The 19134-nt window shown below is 32.9% G+C and overlaps 4 protein-coding genes across 8 annotated transcripts; 1 reads left to right on the top strand and 3 right to left on the bottom strand.

Annotated features, from left to right (window-relative positions):
* Nucleotides 1–3603: 3603 nt before the first annotated feature.
* Nucleotides 3604–7074, bottom strand: LOC116345890 (iduronate 2-sulfatase). Of its 4 annotated transcripts, XR_004201540.1 has the most exons (6): nucleotides 6690–7074; nucleotides 5697–6482; nucleotides 5478–5633; nucleotides 5299–5341; nucleotides 5074–5225; nucleotides 4869–4978 (listed from the first exon to the last, which is right to left on the bottom strand). XR_004201540.1 is itself a non-coding variant. In XM_031775621.1 (5 exons), the coding sequence occupies exons 1-5, from the start codon at nucleotides 6930–6932 to the stop codon at nucleotides 4836–4838; spliced, it is 1596 nt and encodes a 531-aa protein (XP_031631481.1). In that variant the 5' UTR covers nucleotides 6933–7070; the 3' UTR covers nucleotides 3604–4835. The 4 variants fall into 4 exon arrangements, 3 of the variants coding, with proteins under 3 accessions (XP_031631481.1, XP_031631484.1, XP_031631485.1); XM_031775621.1 differs by having other exon boundaries at nucleotides 3604–4978; nucleotides 5074–5341; nucleotides 6690–7070; XM_031775624.1 differs by having other exon boundaries at nucleotides 3604–4978; nucleotides 5074–5341; nucleotides 5697–6402; nucleotides 6690–6776.
* Nucleotides 7075–7413: 339 nt separating this feature from the next.
* LOC116345891 (ADP-ribose pyrophosphatase, mitochondrial) lies at nucleotides 7414–8801 on the top strand. Its single transcript, XM_031775626.1, has 5 exons — nucleotides 7414–7741; nucleotides 7813–8047; nucleotides 8116–8255; nucleotides 8317–8379; nucleotides 8437–8801. Exons 1-5 carry the CDS (start codon nucleotides 7468–7470, stop codon nucleotides 8643–8645), a joined length of 921 nt encoding a protein of 306 aa, XP_031631486.1. The 5' UTR covers nucleotides 7414–7467; the 3' UTR covers nucleotides 8646–8801.
* Nucleotides 8802–9393: 592 nt separating this feature from the next.
* Nucleotides 9394–11479, bottom strand: LOC116345754 (CUE domain-containing protein 1). Its single transcript, XM_031775414.1, has 3 exons — nucleotides 10621–11479; nucleotides 10258–10548; nucleotides 9394–10177 (listed from the first exon to the last, which is right to left on the bottom strand). Exons 1-3 carry the CDS (start codon nucleotides 10780–10782, stop codon nucleotides 9848–9850), a joined length of 783 nt encoding a protein of 260 aa, XP_031631274.1. The 5' UTR covers nucleotides 10783–11479; the 3' UTR covers nucleotides 9394–9847.
* Nucleotides 11480–11775: 296 nt separating this feature from the next.
* Nucleotides 11776–14841, bottom strand: LOC116345734. Of its 2 annotated transcripts, none has more exons than XM_031775381.1 (4): nucleotides 14648–14841; nucleotides 12627–12776; nucleotides 12274–12520; nucleotides 11776–12197 (listed from the first exon to the last, which is right to left on the bottom strand). In XM_031775381.1, exons 2-4 carry the CDS (start codon nucleotides 12762–12764, stop codon nucleotides 12127–12129), a joined length of 456 nt encoding a protein of 151 aa, XP_031631241.1. In that variant the 5' UTR covers nucleotides 12765–12776; nucleotides 14648–14841; the 3' UTR covers nucleotides 11776–12126. The 2 variants fall into 2 exon arrangements, with proteins under 2 accessions (XP_031631241.1, XP_031631242.1); XM_031775382.1 differs by lacking the exon at nucleotides 14648–14841 and adding an exon at nucleotides 14175–14475.
* Between the last annotated feature and the right edge of the window lie 4293 nt (nucleotides 14842–19134).

The following is a 19134-nucleotide window of genomic DNA, read 5'->3' as shown; positions in this document are numbered from 1 at the left end:
GAGAGAGAGAGAGAGAGAGAGAGAGAGAGAGAGAGAGAGAGAGAGAGAGGAGAAGGGAATGAAAGGAAATCAAAGTATTTCCGGTTTGGTTAAGGGTTTCTTTTTGCCTCGATGTTTACTCGAATATATCCTCAATAATTGGCGCATTTGTTCAGGAACATGATCGGTGCTTGAAAAATTAAAAAAAAAGTAATGTGTTATGTTGTGAGGAGTCTGTTTTTTCGATTTTTCTTTTTTGAAGGAATTTTCTGATGCGTTTACCGATATCTCAAAATAGCTCAGTCATTAATGAGCCACAGTAGGTAGTCTCTAATGTTCTATGTAAGTTTTGATTTGAAATGAAAACAGTTGTTTGATGCGCGCGCAAAAAAATAAATTAGTCACTGAAAAAGCAAGGTTTATTCAAAATCAACATTACTCAATATAGTTTTATATGCGATCGTACATATGTTGTTGTTTTTATCCAAAATATGCTATTTCAATTCAATTCTCTCACGAATTTTTGACTTATTCCTCTTGTGAATTTAGCGCTGAATGGGGAATTGAATTTTGTTGTTGTAATATATCGTCCTATGCGGGATGTGATTTCCCTGTCTGCTTCCTTCTCGCTCGCACTCTCGCTTCATTTTCATTGTTTTGTAATGTGCAAAGAGGATATAGAAAATCAACAAAATCAAACCGATGACAACATAGGCGTGGGAAAACTGTGTACATACATAAAAACCACAAGCTGCTGCATCAACCGTCGTTGCCTAAAAAGGCAAACTAATTGATAATCAGGATGTGGATGTGTTGAAAATGGTAAGTGGAAACATGCATTTTTAAACATGCTCTTTTTTTCTTAAAAAAGCATACAAATACATACACAGCCATAGGGACATTTAGTAGTTTGAGTGTTTCGTTCACTTAATTTTGAAATGTTTTGTATTTGGATGTTTGAGTGAATTTGTGAACAGGCATCCGAAACCTAGAGCACAAAGTGAAATTGATATTATATTCACATCTATTTAACAGACAAGAAAAAATACTTGTTGTTGTTGCTGCTTCTGGTGCTGTTGTTGAAATTGACAAAAAAAAATGACATGCACACAAGCATTCGCTCACATAGTTTGCATTTTCAATGCAATCGCTTCGCTTTGTGATCATTCTATGTGTGTGTGTGTGTGTTTTGGGTGAAAGGAAATGCTGTAGACAAATGTGTGCAAATTGAAATTCATAGAAAATTAACATTCATCTATCAAACACAACAAACAGCCTATGGTCAAAGCAATTTTGTGCTTAGTCCCTTTTTTAGAAATGTATAATCAAACACCAAAAATGAATTGAAGAGAAATCTCTTTTATGATTTTCAATGGGTTGTCGTCTCTTTCTGATGGCAATTCAGAGCGCTTTGCTACAATAGCATTAATTTTAATTTTTTTTTTTTCATTTTGCTATGTTTCGTTGTGTGCGTGTGTTCTTTTTTAAATATTCAATTGAAGTACTCGCTCATTTCGAATTGGAATTGCGTTACGACGAAATCTAGTGAATTGTTAATGCCATCACGATTACCATTGTTATTGCTTAAAAAAACAGTGTTCATGCCATTCATATGGAATAACTTTGTCGTTGTTTTATTTTATTTCATTCGTTTCTTTTGTATATGAAACAAAAAATTTAGATCCAACTTATGATAAATTCCAAACGGAAGTTTCGCGCGTGCATCCGCAATAGCTGAAAAAAGCCAACAGAATAATTAATTAACATCAAAGAACAAAATATGATATTGAATAAGCACAGCCAGTCATTCTCTCTGTCTTTCCGTCTCTCCAATCAAATGAATATAAAGTACTATATTGTATTCTTGATCGATACTGATCGCCTTTGACGATAGACAACATTCCATTGGCCAAAATCGATTGTTCAAGTTTTTATTTTATTTGATTGAGACGTATAAGATTGATTATGTTGCAATTGATAAAAATGACGAAATTGAATTTAAAACAATCGATAATTGTCACTTTATCGATATGTATACATTCTACATATAGTGAGCAGCGTATACTTGTCCATGACAGAGATTGAAAAATTTAAAATAAAAATGAATTGTCTAATTCGCTTTCATAAATGATGCAAAATTGACCCCAACATCACTCTCTCCCTCTCTTTCTCTCGATTCATGTTCTCTATGTAATATATTGTATGAGCATCGACCTTTTTTTATATCAAAGTTTTGCGGATGTACTTTCCGGCATCAAAGAACAATTCGCTGTTTCCGACATTCAGCTCGAATTTTGACGACATAGTTTTTTTTTTGTGTGTTTGATTGTTTGTTTGGAGTAAATGAGAGAAAGAGAGATGTGCACCGCAAATAATTCGATCTGGATGTCCCCCGCTCGATTGTTCTCATAATACATTATATTTATACACGATATGGAACCATTCATACAGCATGCATATAAATATCAAATGCATTTGATGTTGATGTGTGACACAAATGTGATCATGAGTGTCGAAAAACCTATTGTAAAGCGCTTGCATTTTTCACATGCTCAATGTAAATTTGCTATACAATAGCTACAAATCTATTATAGCTGATCACGGTCTATCTAACTCTCTCGGTCTATCTCTCTATCTATAATATTATGAATGATTTTTATTTTACAATGTGTTATCAATTTTTAAATAAAACAAAATTGTTTAATAATAATTTCAATGGCTGCGCATCTGTGACAAGTGTACAATTGTTGTCAATTAGTCGGGAATGAACTCATTATCACCTGGAACAGACTCATTATTATTATTATTATTATTGTGTCTTGTGATATCGATTTGTTGTCATTTTGTCTGAAAATGTCGCCCGATGACGAGGCCAATTATCGGTCAGTAAATAATATAGATGTGAACCAAAAAGAAAAATCGAACAAAACAAACTAATTGCATTTCGTTTAGTGTGAGAATCTCATCATTGAGATTCTCTATAATGGTCTCATCTTAAATTAGCGGTTGAAATGTGCGCACGATCTTTGTGCGGCTGTTAATGAAAATATTTTCAGTGCTTTGCAAAATATTTGCAATTTATTGAATGAATAGATTTCTCGGCATATGTAACGGCGCGCGTATAGCCGTACACACACACACACACACACGCACCACAGATGCATATTTTAATGAGAACGCCAGAGCAAGATAGAAAAACTCAATAGAAATTGAAAAGTCTCAGCTCATGGGAGAAATATATATATACAATAATGTGAACCCGATTTCGAAATATACAACAAACATGACGGATGAATAAAATGCGATAGAGAGGTGGCGAGAGAATGTATGCGTGCGTCTGTAATCGGTGAGATCGTTGGATGACGGATGTTGGTGGGTGTTTAAAAAGTTGCTTTCAATATTTTACACACAGAATAAATTACCGCAAAAAAAAAAAAATATTCGTGAACTAAATACACATACAGCCGGATTATTCATGCGAGATGCCTTATTGCATAAGTATTTATTTCAGTTGAAAAATTACAATTATTATTATTGAACATCGTTTAAGATTTATCAGTTGATTTTTTTTCTATTTTTTTTTTTTATTCCTTATATTTTATATTAATATTTCCAATTGGGTGTGAGCGTATATGATTATGTTCCCTTTCTCACTTTTTCTACTGATTATCGCATGAAATATTTGTTATCGTCATTGTATTACTGTTATTTTTGGAACCACAAATTTATTATTATATTACGTATTTTTTCTCTTGCTCTTTCTGGACGAGCATGAGCAGTGCAGACGCTGTCAGTTTCTTAAAATTGAATGAACGAGCTATTGTACAACAATATGAATGTCCGAGAATGAATGTGTGACTATTTATTGAGTTCATATAATCGCAAAAATTGTGGATCTAGTTATAAATGCCGAATCACGGTTTAAATGTTAAAGAACGTTTACCCCATTAGAAGAAGCCAATTAAATTAGGTTAAACCCATAGGACAAGTATAGTTGTCAGACATTGAATGGCGCTGTATCTATCCTATAAACATCGAACTAATGAAAATGTGTGGTGGTTCATGTCTTATTTAATATACAATAGTGGAAATTTATCCAATGCACAAACCATTTCTTCTAGTTCCTCACCATTTCTTCTAGTTCCTCTTACATTAGTGTAGGGAGATTCTTCTAAAGTTCAGAGAATGACGTTTGCATATAAATACATGTAAAAGACACTTTTAGGCTCGTCCTATGGTTAAACCAAAACTAAATTGCTCTCTTACACCATTTCAATTGAAAAGAAAGATTTCAAGAACCGTTCCAAGCAAAATTATAGGTAATACCTATTAAGTACAACACTGATACATAGCAAGATAGCGAAAAAAGAGTGAAAATATATTTATTCGATGTATGGTAATTTATTTGTTCGGTTTGGCCAAAATAGGTAAAATTTTGCATTCATTCCGTCCGGTCAAACCCTTTTGAATGATTCTCGAAACTGTTAATAATGTAAATAGCCTTTTTATTTAGCCATCCTGTTTCTTTTGACAATTTATCAAAAACTACCACATAAACGATACACAATCAAGGAGAAAGAAAGAGAGAATACCGTGTAAGAAAAGATGAATGTAAGAACGAATTTTACAGGAATGCGTGATGCATTGGTTTCACATATAATTTCAGACCATTTGAATCATTGCATCGTATGTGTTTATAAAATAAATCAACACCCACAACGATAGCAAAATACTTTCTTAAATTTATTGCGATACACGAATATTTATCGCCGGCAACAGCGGCAGCATCAGCAGAAGCACCAACAGCGACAGCATCACCGACAAAAACATATCAAACATTCATCGTACTTTCATTTCTAATTATTTTCAAGTTTGCTACGAAGTAAATGTTTTAATTGCAATTTTATGGCGTCAAATTCATGTCGATTCACCAAATTTAGATTCTCTTCCGGGTCGATGGAATGATCGTATAATTCTTCGCCATAGTATTTGTGCCAATCTAAAAAATGAAATAAAAAATAAATAATAATAAACCACATTCAATACATGAACAACATAACATCATATATTAATTAAGCGGTTTGAAATACTTACTTCGTTTGAATGTTTTTGGATTGAATTCCAGCCAAATGGTATAACGAAATCGAATCGTTCGCAATGAATAGCCCATTATTTTGATGTATTTCAAACGTGGTTTATCACTGTCCGGATATTGTGTTGGAAAAATGCCAGGTCTGGGATATTGACTGATTGCAAATTGATAATTTGTAATGTTCAATGGCATTCCAGCAGCTGAGAAATATCGAACCAGACTTTTACCTTCTGTGCATGTGGTTTGCTTGAAGTAACCTTTCCTGCATGACTATTCTTTCATTATCATTTACTAGTTATCTTTCGATTTTATCTATTCATATGTTTCGTTATGTATCTAAAATACTTTTGTTGAACAAAAAAACAAACAAAAAAAAAGAAAAAAAAAAGAAAGTATGTGCATTTACCTTAATTGTGGGCAGTGTCGCCAATTCGACAAGCGTCGGAAATATGTCAACAAGTTCAGCAAGTGCATGCACTTTGTACGTAGCATTTCGTTGATATTCAGGTGAATAAATGATCAATGGTACGCGTACACCAATTTCAAAATTTGTATATTTTGCCTACAAACATGATACAATTACACTGACATTGGTTTCAAATGAGTTAACGAGATAAATACATACAAATTCTGCATGTTCGCCCAATGAATAACCATGATCGCTCGTCAATAGAATGATTGTATTTGAAAAATCCACACTCTGTAGTAAGTCACCAAGGAGATCATCAACATATGTTACAGCTGCGTAATAGGCTTGTCTAATGTGCCATGCAAACGATTTTACCATCGGACCGAACGGAAACGAAATGTTCAATTTTCGAACGTCGTCTCGAAGACGTATATCATTGTATGGATTAAAGGCGACAGTCGGTAGATTTGGTGGCACATGAATGAAGTCGTTTTTTTTAAATTTATCAATGTCATGATAACGCAAGTATTTCGATGGGAACCGAAATGGAATATGCGGCTTGTGTAAGCCAATCGCAATAAAAAACGGTATCGATGTTTTTTTAAATGTACTTAACAATTGCTTAGCAGTTCCAATCGATTGTATGTCAGGTAATGAGTGCAACGGCATTCGGTTTACATCAACAGGACATATTAGATTGCGTTGCAATTGTTGTGAGATTTTATCATAGCATACGGCATCGTTCATCCATTTTTCGGTGGATGGATGATAGGTCTTATTTGACCAACTAAATGGGAAGTCATCGTTAAAATTTGAAGATGCGCCCGGATGAAATACTTTGCCAATTGAATATGTTTTGTAGCCATGTTCTTTAAAATATTGTGGTATTGTTGTGAAATTGCCTACCGATGTTCGCCAGTAGCTGTAAAAATCGTACAGATGAATTGTATCCGGTCTTCGGCTTGTGAGCGCTGAGTTTCGAGATGGTGCGCACAACGCTTGCTGCGGATATGTTTTAATGGGTTTTTTGTATGTGTTGGTGTTTTGTTTCTTTGATTTTAGTTTTATATTTAGTTTTTTTCTGTTGTTTTGCTTGTGTTTCATATTTCTTCTAACTCTACTAAAGTGTGTTCAACTCAGGTAAAATGAATTATAAATGAACTGACTGTGAGTGAGTAAGTGTGAATGTGTGAGTTTGCGTTTTTTTACCTGTGCATAGGCCCGTTGAAATAGTGTGCTTTTCTCAGCCAATCGGTCTATATTCGGTGTCAGGGCAAGTAAATCGGCATAACAACCTAACGCCGGACGTAAATCATCAACAATTATAAACAGAACATTTTTCTTACTGGCATTTGTTGAATGAGCACAAGATGTGAATGTAGAAAACAATAAAAGGAATAACAACCGCATCACCAATGACGGTGTCAGTATCAGTTGTAATGCATTCAACATCGTTGTCTTTCTTTCTCGTTTTCTTCTTCTGTCTCTTGAAAATCAAATGAAGCAAAAACAAAAAGTATAAATTAAAAAAAAAGAAGAATCAGATAATCGGCGATCTCTTGCTTTGACTCGCTAAAAGTGTACGCAATTCAACTGACAACACACAAACACACACACACACACGCACCGACATAGTCGTACGTCTATCGAAAAGGGGAGAGAGAGAGAGCGGAAAAAATACACCAATGAACCAGCCATAGTACTACACCATTCATTCATTCAAATTCTAAAAATAGTATCGAAGACATTTTTGTTGTCTGTCACTTTTTCTCAGCGGCAAAGTATGGTGATTTTTTAAGATGCCGATAGGGATAGATTTGTATTTGTCTAAAAATACTAAGCACTCGCACTGATATGTCAATATTTGTGCTTTTTATATGTTTTAATACATTATATGCAAGTGGCGCCGTCTTTTGTATCATTTACGAACACTCATTTGAAAACATCACTTGTTTTAGCTTCATTTGTGACTTATCGATGTGTTATTATGTGTAATTTTGTGTTGCTTTGGCAATTCGTCTTTCTTAATCAATTAAAATTAAATTTTTGCCACCAATCGATTTCTTGTAGTATGAAGAATACCATTGTGCCATTTCTTCATCAAACGTGCCGCAATGCCATATATCCTCGAAGCAATGGTGTTAAAAGATTTACAGTACCAGACAATTTGGTAAATTGGATGGAAAAATATACTGAATACAAGCCGGAATTTTATGAATCGTCAAGTTTGGTCGGGGCACCATATGCAGATCCAGCGATAGGTTAAATAACAAAAATCCCCACGAAGAAGCCAGTTTCACAACATTTTTCACTTCATTTTTTTTTTTTGTAGATGACACAAACTTTCATCCGATCTGGAATTCAATTGACGGTAAAATTGATCGCACCTCATTCCATGGTGAATATGAAATTCGTGATAAATATCCGCTTAATGTAGCCGGCCGAACAGGAGTGGCTGGAAGAGGGTTGCTGGGCCGTTGGGGTGTCAACCATGCCGCAGATCCAATAGTTACAAAATGGAAACGAAGCAATGATGGCACCATTGTTAAACACACGACATCCGGAAGGTAATGATGAAATATTTATATAAATTTGATGATAGCATTTTCTGATTATTGTTTTGAAAATTTAATAGAAATATTGTTCAAATGGTGGCAATTCAACGGCGTGATACTCTGGAATGGGCGATACCAGGTGGGATGGTCGATGCGGGAGAAAAAGCAACAGCTACATTAAAACGTGAATTCATCGAAGAAGCCATGAACAGCAATAAAGGTATTAAGTTGCTTTCGATTGACAACAACATCCTATTCACTTTTCATACGTTTGGTTGCAGTACAAGAAATTGATCGATTTTTTGAAAAAAATGGAACGGAAATCTATTCCGGTTATGTTGATGGTATTTAATCCTTATTTTTTTGATATTTTTTTTATTCACTAAATAATATTTTGAAAGATCCTAGGAATACTGATAACGCATGGATCGAAACGACTGCATTCAATTTTCATGATGATACCGGCGATACGTTGAAAGACATTAAATTCGAAGCGGGTGATGATGCTGGAAGCGTCCGTTGGTTAGATTTAGATCGAAATATCGAATTGTATGCAAATCATCATGATATTGTGAGCAAAGTGGCTGAACGATTAAATGCCCATTGGTGAACGTTTATGGGGTCGCTTAACATTTAAAAATTCATTTTATGATTGAAATAATTATTTATTTAATAATACATTGTTGTCAAGATGAATTTGCAGAACATTTATTCTATAAATCTATGCTCTCATTCGTCAAATAAATCATCAAATACTACTATTAAATCGGTTTTATGTATTCACTCTCCTTTCTCCTAATTCGCTCCCTCACTTTCTCTAACTGCGAGCATAAAAAGTTTCTTTCATTCGAATATTCTAATTATTATCTGAGGAATTTGTGAGAAAACAAAGCATTTTTAAACAAGACTGTCTCACTACATTTAATATCGAATGGGAATTCGCAGCCAATAACAATTGTCTAGTTGATAAAAATTATCTTATTTTGACGTCATACACACTTGTATCATGTTTCAAAAATTCTATATGCAATTTTTTGCAAATTTCAATTTTTTAAATTAATTTTTTGTTTAATATTTTTTTTTAATTAATAAGAGTGCCATGCACAAAAAATAGATTTTATTTTGCAAATAAGCAATAATTTTTTGAGAAAAAATAATTCTCCGCTTATAAAAAATACATCTAATATACAAAGTGCAATAAACAATAAACAAAAAGAAAATATCACAAATTTTTATTCTAACAATGACAAACACAAAATTAGAGGTAATCAACAAAAATAGGTTCGTGTATATGTATAAAAAAAAATTATAAAGATAAAATGCACGAAAATAATAAATAAATAAATATATTCGAGCACTATAGTCACTTGTATTTAAAAAAAAAAACTCGTTTGTGTGTTTTTGGTGTAAAGTGTAATTCTTATGTCTAAAATTAAATTGTTTTCTCTCTCGACTGTATTTTAGCCCGTTGTTGCTATTCGTTTGACTTTCAATATTTTCGGGTTCAGTTTTTGTTTTTAGACTTTAAATGCTGTGCCATTTTGTTTACGTATCTTGCTTAATGGGCTTGTTTACGTATCTTGCAAACTTTTGTACGTGGTTCCGTTGTTTCTTTAAAATATTTCTGGTTAATTATACTTTGGTTGTGCTGTTGTTGCGATTATTTTGCTCGACAAATTATCTTAAAACAAAACTAATTAAAAAAAAAAGCATTTCAATTTCAAATTGAAACTTATTCCATATCACTTTCTGTCACAAATTGTTCTTCAAACCATTCCATTGAAAAAATGTTTTGCTTTTTTTTGGTTATGATTATTTTTTTTGTATACGTCTCGGTTGCTCATCGTCATCGCTGTGCTCTTCTTGTAGAAGCAATGAGTCCGGATGACGTACGGCTCCCGGCTTTTTATTCCGTTGCCACGTAAATACTTTGGCCAATTGCATAAATTTCTTGCGAGATCGCTTGCCCATGTGTTTTAATCGTTCTGTAAACACTAAATCGTCAACTTTGCTTCCTTTTTCCTGCTGTTCCTTTTCTAATGCTAACATAAATTCTTGATTCCATCTCAATTCGTTCATAAACTCTTCATTTTGTAGCATTATTGCGAATTGTTCATCGGGAATTTCAAAATCCGATCGATTCTATTGTGCAGTGAAAACATAAATACATGATTATTTGAAAAAAGAAAAAAAATTATGTGAAAATTGATTTTGATATTTACTTCGTTCGATGTTAAACGTAGAAAGGATGGCGGCAATGGACCCAATAATGGTGGTTCCCATCGATTTGAATTGGTTGAATTTGGTCGTGCGCTAGCCGATGATGTAGCCAAAGTTGATGGACATTTTACTTTTGGCGATGCACCTGTCACACGATTTACAGATGATGTTGACACAATTGTTGAACTAATTGGTACAATTAGATCTTTTTCCACAATAGCCGAATGATTTTGAGACGATTGCACTGGTGAATTTGAGGCACTTTGCTCTAATTCATTCCGTAATTTTTCATTCTGAAAATACATTTGAGATGAATGACATTCTGTTTTTTTCTTCTCGGCTTTATTATTGAACAAACAGCAAACCTGATTGTCTGTGCTCATTGCTAAAAGTTGATCAATGGTCGCATCGACACCTCCCTGATTGGCTCTGAGCACAGCCTCAATCACATCTCGTTCCATATCAGGAAACATTGTTTTAAAATCGGACATTGCTTGCGCAAATTCCAGTTGCAATGTAGATGCCATTTTTATTTAATGCGTTGAAAAGTGGTAAAATGAACCGAAACCACCGTAAAATGGTAGCACGGATGACGAACAAACAAAAGTTTAAACGAAAGATGAAAAATATACAGAAACACGAGAAATCACGCAAAAATTGAAAATGTATATGTTTTTTTTTCTTCAGTCAGACATTCAATGACAATTCGACACTGGCCATAACAAAACAACAAAAATCATATGGCAAAATTTGGCTCGTTGATTGATAGATGTAATGGTAAACAATAATTGGGCGTAAATGTATCACTTTGTTTACACAATTTTTCAAATAATATTTGAGATTCTGAGCGTGAAATAAATTTCACAATATGATTTTGAATGAATTAACATCCGTTTAGAGTAATTGCATGTTCAATCAAACAATAAAAATTTTGTCGATGTAATCATATACTTCTTCGTACACCTCAGACAGCCATGACTACTGATTGTGTGTAATTTATTTTTCTCCCTTCGTTCCGTTTTTCTCAATGAATATAACATTTATCACATCACATACAAGATTACAGACTCAATGATGTGACAGCTGTTTTGTGCTTTTCAATTGCGTTACTCTGACGATAAAAGCTCCATCACAACGGATGCGTTCAATGCGCTTTGTCTTTTGCCGCTCAAATTTAAAATTGGTTTTATTTTATCAACTTATTGATACTCACGATTCACATATTTAAGAAAAGTCTAAGCATATGCATGAATTTTAAATGAATAAAATTATTTTAATATTTATTTTATGTTTTGCATTTTTTTTTCTGCACTTACAAATTTATTTTTCTTTATATTTCACGTGCACATTTTCATAAATAAATAAATTCATTTTTGTGTTTTATTTGTGTTCAAAAAAAGAATGGGAGAAAATAAAAAAAGATGTTTTCTTCGTGTGAGTGTGTATATGTGAGTGTGTGTTTGTGAATTAAATTTTTGCTGATATCCTTAAATGCTATAAATAACATACTGCTGTGGCAATTAACGTAAAATATAAATACATTTTTTTTTTTATAAATTTTTTCAACAATTACAAAATGTGCCTGTGAACATTATCGCCAAATAAATTGATTATTATTTAATTGTCATAAAAATGGTTCTTTCATCAACGAGCAGTTGATTTCCAACACCGGGATTGTGTAATTTGCACGTGATCATTTTAAACAGATATAATTTACATCGAAAGTTAAATAGATTTGTGTGTTTTTTGTTGTCATAACTATGATGGCGATAATGCATTTTCGAATGAGTTGCCATTGTTTGTGTTTTTTTTTCATCATTTTGGCAATAGCCATAGAATGGAGAAAAAATTTGAACGACAGTTCACAATTTTTAGTACATTTGATTGTGTGTATCTCGTTTGCGTCCCATGTTACAAATTTTAAAGTGACAAATTGTCATATCTAAAGATGAAATCAAATAAAAAATAAATGCATTATTAGTAAAAGAGAAAAATAACATTCAATTTATTGAACTTACGGTAGTTTTTGCCATTTTTCTTGTACATTATTGTCTTATCATCGGCAACAAGTCGTTCTGCATTAGGTAATGGTTCTGCTGGACTTTGTTCAGCTGATTTAAATGGTTCGTTTAGATTATTGTTTATATCGTTAATATTGTCAACGGGCTTTTCATAATTCTCAATATATCCGGATGGCGGCATTTGTTCGATGTGCCCACCATATGGTTGGTATTTCTCTTCTACCGAATGTTGCAATTGGAATGCCTGTATAGCAAAATTAAAATTGTTAAAATATGAACTTTCGTTTATATCAATTTATTGAATGGAGAGCACTATGCTGCCGAAAAAAAAACATTGTTTAATCACTTACCAATTTCTTGGCTAATTGCGCTGATTCAAAATCTAGTAGCATTTGTTCGGATGGTGTTAGTGGATGCGCCACAACAACATGGGCATTCAAAATCATTACAAAAGCCACCGTCAACAGAATGATTAGGCGTGCGGACATCTTCAATGCGAACTGAAAAATACAAATCACCGTCTTCGATTAAAATTAATGTGAAATGATGATTGGTAAAACGACAGCAAATCGGATGTGTATGACAATTAGAAGACAACACATTATATCGTCAATCCAAGCAAAATAAATGCAAAGTACAAAAATAATAAAAGCGGTTGGCAAATGTGCAATATATGAATCCATCGACGACGCTATCTTCCGTTTGCATCAAAAATAAAATCAGAAAACTATTCACACAATCGTATCGGTTTTAGAAATTGTACGCATTCAATGTAGGACGGCGATAATTCAGGGAAATAACAATAACAAAAATCCAATAATATTTTACTTTAACGATCATCTCTATTTTGCCCGTTTACATTGCGCATTGTTAGGAAAATAGAGGAATCAACTTGTTTTTTTTCTCCATCTCGCTCTCTCAAATCGTAAGGCGTCATCACTACATCTTTGCCAGAGCATACATAGGAATGAGTTAGCGCAACATTATGAAAATAAGAATTACGTTAGCGTACTTTCTAGATTTAATCACAATATTGGTGTGTGCTTTATTTTTTTCTTCTCTGTATTTTCTTCTATGTATTTGAGTACAAGGATTCAAACTATTTCAAATGTTATCAGACCGATATGGTTTCTCTTCTCAATGCAACTTTGGATCATGATTTTATTTAAAAAAACACACACATGCCGTTTGCGCGCCAATTCACAGCTGACGTGATAATTTTCCATTGTAATTTACAAACAGTTCGATTGTTTCAGTATAAAAATGACGTAGAAAAAGGTTAATAAATAATAAATACTGAAATCCCCAACTGTCTGGAGTCTAATCATTTCAGTTTTTTATGCTTTTTTAATTGCATTAAAATTGAAAAGGTGCAGGTTTTGTAAACAAACACTTATTTTTTTTTTCTTTTCTTATTTTTGAGAAATAACAAAAAAAAAACTGGACGGAAAAAGATTAAAAAGGTCAACGTTTATGATGACGTCGATTTATTTTTTGTTAAATTCTTTTTCCATTTGGTGATTTCAATCACACTCATTGAAAAGCAAGAGACATTTGCTCTAAAAAATCCGGATATTTGAGACGAAGATGCGTGGAAAAATCCACACAAAACAATTTTAAGTTTGCTGTGAACTTTGGTGACATCTTACTAGACACACTGATGACAATGCAACAAACGATATGATTAAAATGAGCCGAGTACGATTTGAATAAAGTTGGCGGTCGATTTCAATACTATCGTATTTCAATTATCATGGAAAATAAAATATTGAACCGAAATGAAGGAAGAGAGAGAAAAAAACCGTAAATGCGACCATTTCGATTAGAATAGTTGAGTAAAATTGTCTGCCCAGAACAGGCTAGATTGTAGAACAATATATATAATGATTAAAACATACCAAAATACGTGCAAAGTTTAATGAAATCTAATTAAATTTAGCGATGAAATAATTGCGAATGAGCTTTGATCGTCGACGCTTTTTTTGAATTTATTTGAACGGTGATAGTACGTTGAGAGTAAGAGTGGGACCGAACTGACACTTTGTTTAATCTTAACTATAAATGTTTGAAGAAAATTGATTTTATTTTTGTTTCAACCACTTGATTTAAGAAAAAAAACATGCAATTTAATTTAAATGATTTGATTGTTCTTATTTAAATTTGTCGAAAGAGTATGCTAAGTAAGACCGTGGTTGTGTGAGGGTCGAATGCAAATGAACGTACGTTCGCTCCTTCGGTGCCCTTTTATAGCAACAGGTAAATCAAATGGAAATGGATTCAACAATGGAAAATCGTTATATGTTTGCATTGGTGATACAAAGTAAAACGCGCGCGATTTAAAATGGAACAATTGCAATTGAACTATACTTACATTATATAATAATTATATATCCTTTTTTGGTTTCTCTTTTAAATGTTTATTGGATGCGTTACAAAATTATGAGAAAACACTTTAAGATTTGTTTACTGTTCGTTAGTTTGTTGTTTATTCAAAATATTATGTAATAATATTCGATAAATTTTTGAATTTCTCTTCGTTAATTGAAAAAAAAAAAAAAATAAGAACAAAGCGTATGTTTAAGTTCATACAAAGTTACAAAGTTTTCTTTAGAACAAAAACTAAAGGAACGGAAGACCAGAGTAATATGTGCGCTTCACTCAAAATATGATTTACGATTGAGTCATTAAATCACACATTTGCAAATATTTATACATCGCATTTCGTGTCGCATTCAGTTCAGTTTGTCGCAAGATATTTTTTTTGCGTTTAAATTTTTTTTGTTCGTTTTCCGATTTCTCACTCAAACACACATATATGCACAATGGCGAGAGCCAATACATTATCAGTTGCAAATACGCGTACGATCACATTCTGTTTCACTCTCTTAATTAGATGATAATGGGGCTGTATCTGGAAAAATGGTGAAAAAACTAACTTACGAGCACATCGTTTAAATGCTTATTTAGAGTGTTCATGTAAATGTGGGCTGTTACAAAGTAACAGAGTATGCAATCCTTTCAGTTGTTGGCTCCCTTCTTTTTCAAAAAACGATTACAATTAGAGATTTTGAACGAGAGAATGAGAGAAATATGGAGATAGAAATGAGTCACAACAAAGAGCAATAATCGTATAAATTCAATTGGCTGTTTGCATGGATCAACAATGGGGTGTGATTTTGCACATGGCACCAATAAACGAGAAATTCAAGAGAATTCATTAATTCAATTCTTTTTACGCTTTTTCATCAAAGAAATGCGCTCGACATTGTAAAAACGCAACCGGCTAAGCCTATGAAGAGACAAAATGCGAATTCCCCTCATCTGTGCCATCTTGTATTCCATAGTTGAACTCAATTTAGTTACAATGAATTGAATCGAAAAAGAGAAAAAAAACAACAACAGTAACATGGCTACATAGATCTGTTGACCAGTGAGATACGTATAGCAATGGAATGAAAGAATGAAGAAAGCGTATATGTGTATGTATGCATCAGCACGCATAGATGTACAGCTCTGTGTGGCCGTGCTATTGTTGTTGTTTTTTCACTTTTTCATTTCAATGCTACAGAATTAAATTCAGTTTTTGCATCTAATTCACACTAAAATCAGATGGCGCTCATTAGCGAGATTCGCAAAAAAAAGTCTCCAATCTCATACAAATATACACCGGCTGTAAAAACGTAAACATTAACGATAATGATTGATAGTATACAATCGCCTCGGAATGAATATAATTATGATGCATCCAAATGACGATGAAAAAAACCAAATGGATTTATTTTATTGAAATTAAATTATTTAATTTTATTTTATCAAACATTTTGAAATATTTCCAAATGTCAAAAACTTAAAAATTATTCCGAAATTGAATCAAATTCTCTGAATTTTTGTCATATCATTCTTTTAATTTTTGAATTAATATTCCTCTATCAATCGAGTGAATATCAGCCTTATCATAAATCACGTTTTTTTATTATTTTGTAAAAATAGTCCAATATGTCATCATCACATGATTAAAGCAAAAATATTTGAATTGCGATAATTAGCAATAGTATTCTTCTAGCGTAAAATGTATGTATGTGTGTGTGTTTCTTTCATTCAACTATTTACTACGATGAATTTTTACTAATTAAAATTTGATTGCTGAAAGTCATAATGAGTAGCTATATCCGTTTCTTTTCGATTTTCCTGCTGTAGGTTTTTTTTTGTGGTTGTGTGTGCCATCGCCTCTTGCTCGCGTGATATTTGTCGCGAAATAATTTGTGAACGAAAAGCATGATCACTTTCTTAAAAAACGTGTCCATTTTTTGTGTCGTTGTTAACCCTAAAACCGTCCATCGGGCCCGAGCAAAATTTCAAACTAAAATTAAACCATTTTTTTTTTCATCAAACATCACTAAACCCCGAGTTCCTACTCAAAAATATAAAATATGCATCTATTCATGCCATGGTTCTCGAAAAAACGGCCGGCAAAAAAAAGATGGTCATTTCGTCTTTGGGGCACTCAGAAAATTGCTGAATTCAAATGAGAATAATAATTTATTATAAACCAATTCTGCCGAAATTATGATTTGCATTGAATTGCTTCGATTTACTTTTACATATACACAACAAACATGTCTCGTGTTCAATTCATTTTTTTATTCATTTATATGTGAATTTCCATACTCAGATAAATTTAACAGAGAAAACTTAATGGCAAACAGTGTAAAATGCCATTTTGAAAATGAAACTGGTCGAATTCATAGGCACCGCAAAAATTTGTTCAGCCAATATTTTTTTTTATTTCGTCAGCACAATATACAAAACGTAGCTGCCGACCCGATGCGCACATTTATGTCTTTAGTTTACGATTAGACACAAGATTTCTCGAAATATCGAAAAAAAAATCCAAAAAAATCATCATTTTTAATTTTTTTTAATATAAAATACACTACGGGCACTGAGTGCCCCCAAAGACGAGATTAAGGTGGATTGCAGAAGGACGGTTTTAGGGTTAAAGTTGGCTATAGTAAAGCATACATGAATAATGAAAGAACAATGTAAACTTAATATTTTGCAACGATGTTCCTCTGCCTTGATTATGTCTCGCGTGATCTTTCACATCACATTTATTTTTCTGTACACGAGTCATGTCGTTGGCCTCAACCGGTTATATAACACAATATGGGCCAGATTTTTTTCTTTTTCGTATTTTTTTTTTAATTTTCGTTTCTTTCATTTCAATAAAATAAATTTCATCATCATCGAATAATCTGAAATCGAGTTGTTGTCGTCTCATGTCAAGATTCAAGGTTATGTTGAAAATTATTCACCACTATGTTAAATTCATTCGGTTGAAAAGTAATGGCGCCACAAACTACACTGCATTTAATAAATTTGGCATGAAAATGAAGGCTATCTCGATTTCAGATCATAAAGGACACACTCAATCATATACATAAACAAAAAACCAAAATTGAGTGCTATCTCTCTATGTGGACGATATGCATATAAATATTTTATTGTATACAAAATCGAAAAATTGAAAGCGATCAATGTGTATATTGAGCAAATGAAAGGCGCCGAACTGGCTGTTGAGAACCATTCAATGTTTATTTAATAAAATGGATTTTCAATTGAATGAAGAAAAAAATATTTACACACAGAGAGAGAAAGATAGAAGATAGTCTCTGGCAAGTACGCATCAATCCAAAATCGTTTACATTCTGTCTGTGGAGCACACATTCCTCAGCAAATCAATTTCGATCGAAAATAAATTTGCTTTATTGATCGTTCATTTGGCGGTCTCCAATAATTGTACATGCATTCTTAATTGCACAAACCAAATGCCGCAGATAAATTAGCTTGACACGAGCGCGTCGCTTCATTTATTTTTTTTTTCTTCTTCTTCTTTATTTTAGTTGAAATGATGCCTCACACGAAACATCTATCACTATCAATACAACGTTGAAATAAAAACAACAGAAAATGAATAAAATCGCCGATTTACGCAATCACCAGAAACAAAATATTGCTACAATTATAAGCGCATCACACCGGAATCGCAATACAAAAACATAACAGGGAAATGTGTTGTTTTTACAATTCATTTCAGCTCATTGATTAAAATTGAATCGAACACTGTCAATGAATCATATACATGTAGTAGAATATAGTTTGTGCTATTTTCAATAAATAGACGAATACCAATTGGACGACGAAATTCGAATATTCTGGCTATTTCATGTGGAAAAAATTAACCATGAATATGGCCTAGCGGAAGGAAAAAAAAATGACGCGTGAAATGTTTATCAATGGGAGAGACATCAATCAAACCGATTTGCGCCTCAAACGAAAAGCGAGAAATCTCAAAAGAGCTTGTGTTACGGCCTCCGGCCTCCGTCATCGCCACAACAACGTAACATCGTATGCACAAACATACTATCAATTACAGAACGTAGACCGTGCCTAGTAGACAATTCACTATACAATTCTTTTCTTTTTGTTTGAATGAAAATCGTCAATCGGTCAATTGGAGAAATAGATCAATTACACGATACAGAGTATTTACTACGATGGCGCCAAATATGAGTGCAATTTTGTTGCATAGCCAATGCACGTGTATAGAACATATTGTTCTCATTGATCTCATAGTACTAACACACATAGGTACAGACGTTGGCAAGCCCCTTTTGAGGAATGTTTTGTTTGGTGTCCTTGCCGTTGATAAAATACTATATGATACAATCTAAACTTGTGCGGTTGTCATACATATTATTGTGTTGTCATAAATCAGTTAAATCATTTTCGAACATATTTCAGAGTCGCAAATTGAAAAATGTTTGCGTCACATCGAGCTTTGACATCCAAATCAAT

The sequence above is a fragment of the Contarinia nasturtii genome, unplaced genomic scaffold, assembly GCF_009176525.2.
Source record: "Contarinia nasturtii isolate CC-2019 unplaced genomic scaffold, AAFC_CNas_1.1 Cnas_scaffold_1371, whole genome shotgun sequence".
Classification (NCBI taxonomy): Eukaryota; Metazoa; Arthropoda; class Insecta; order Diptera; family Cecidomyiidae; genus Contarinia; species Contarinia nasturtii.
This window is presented reverse-complemented; position numbering and strand designations above follow the sequence as displayed.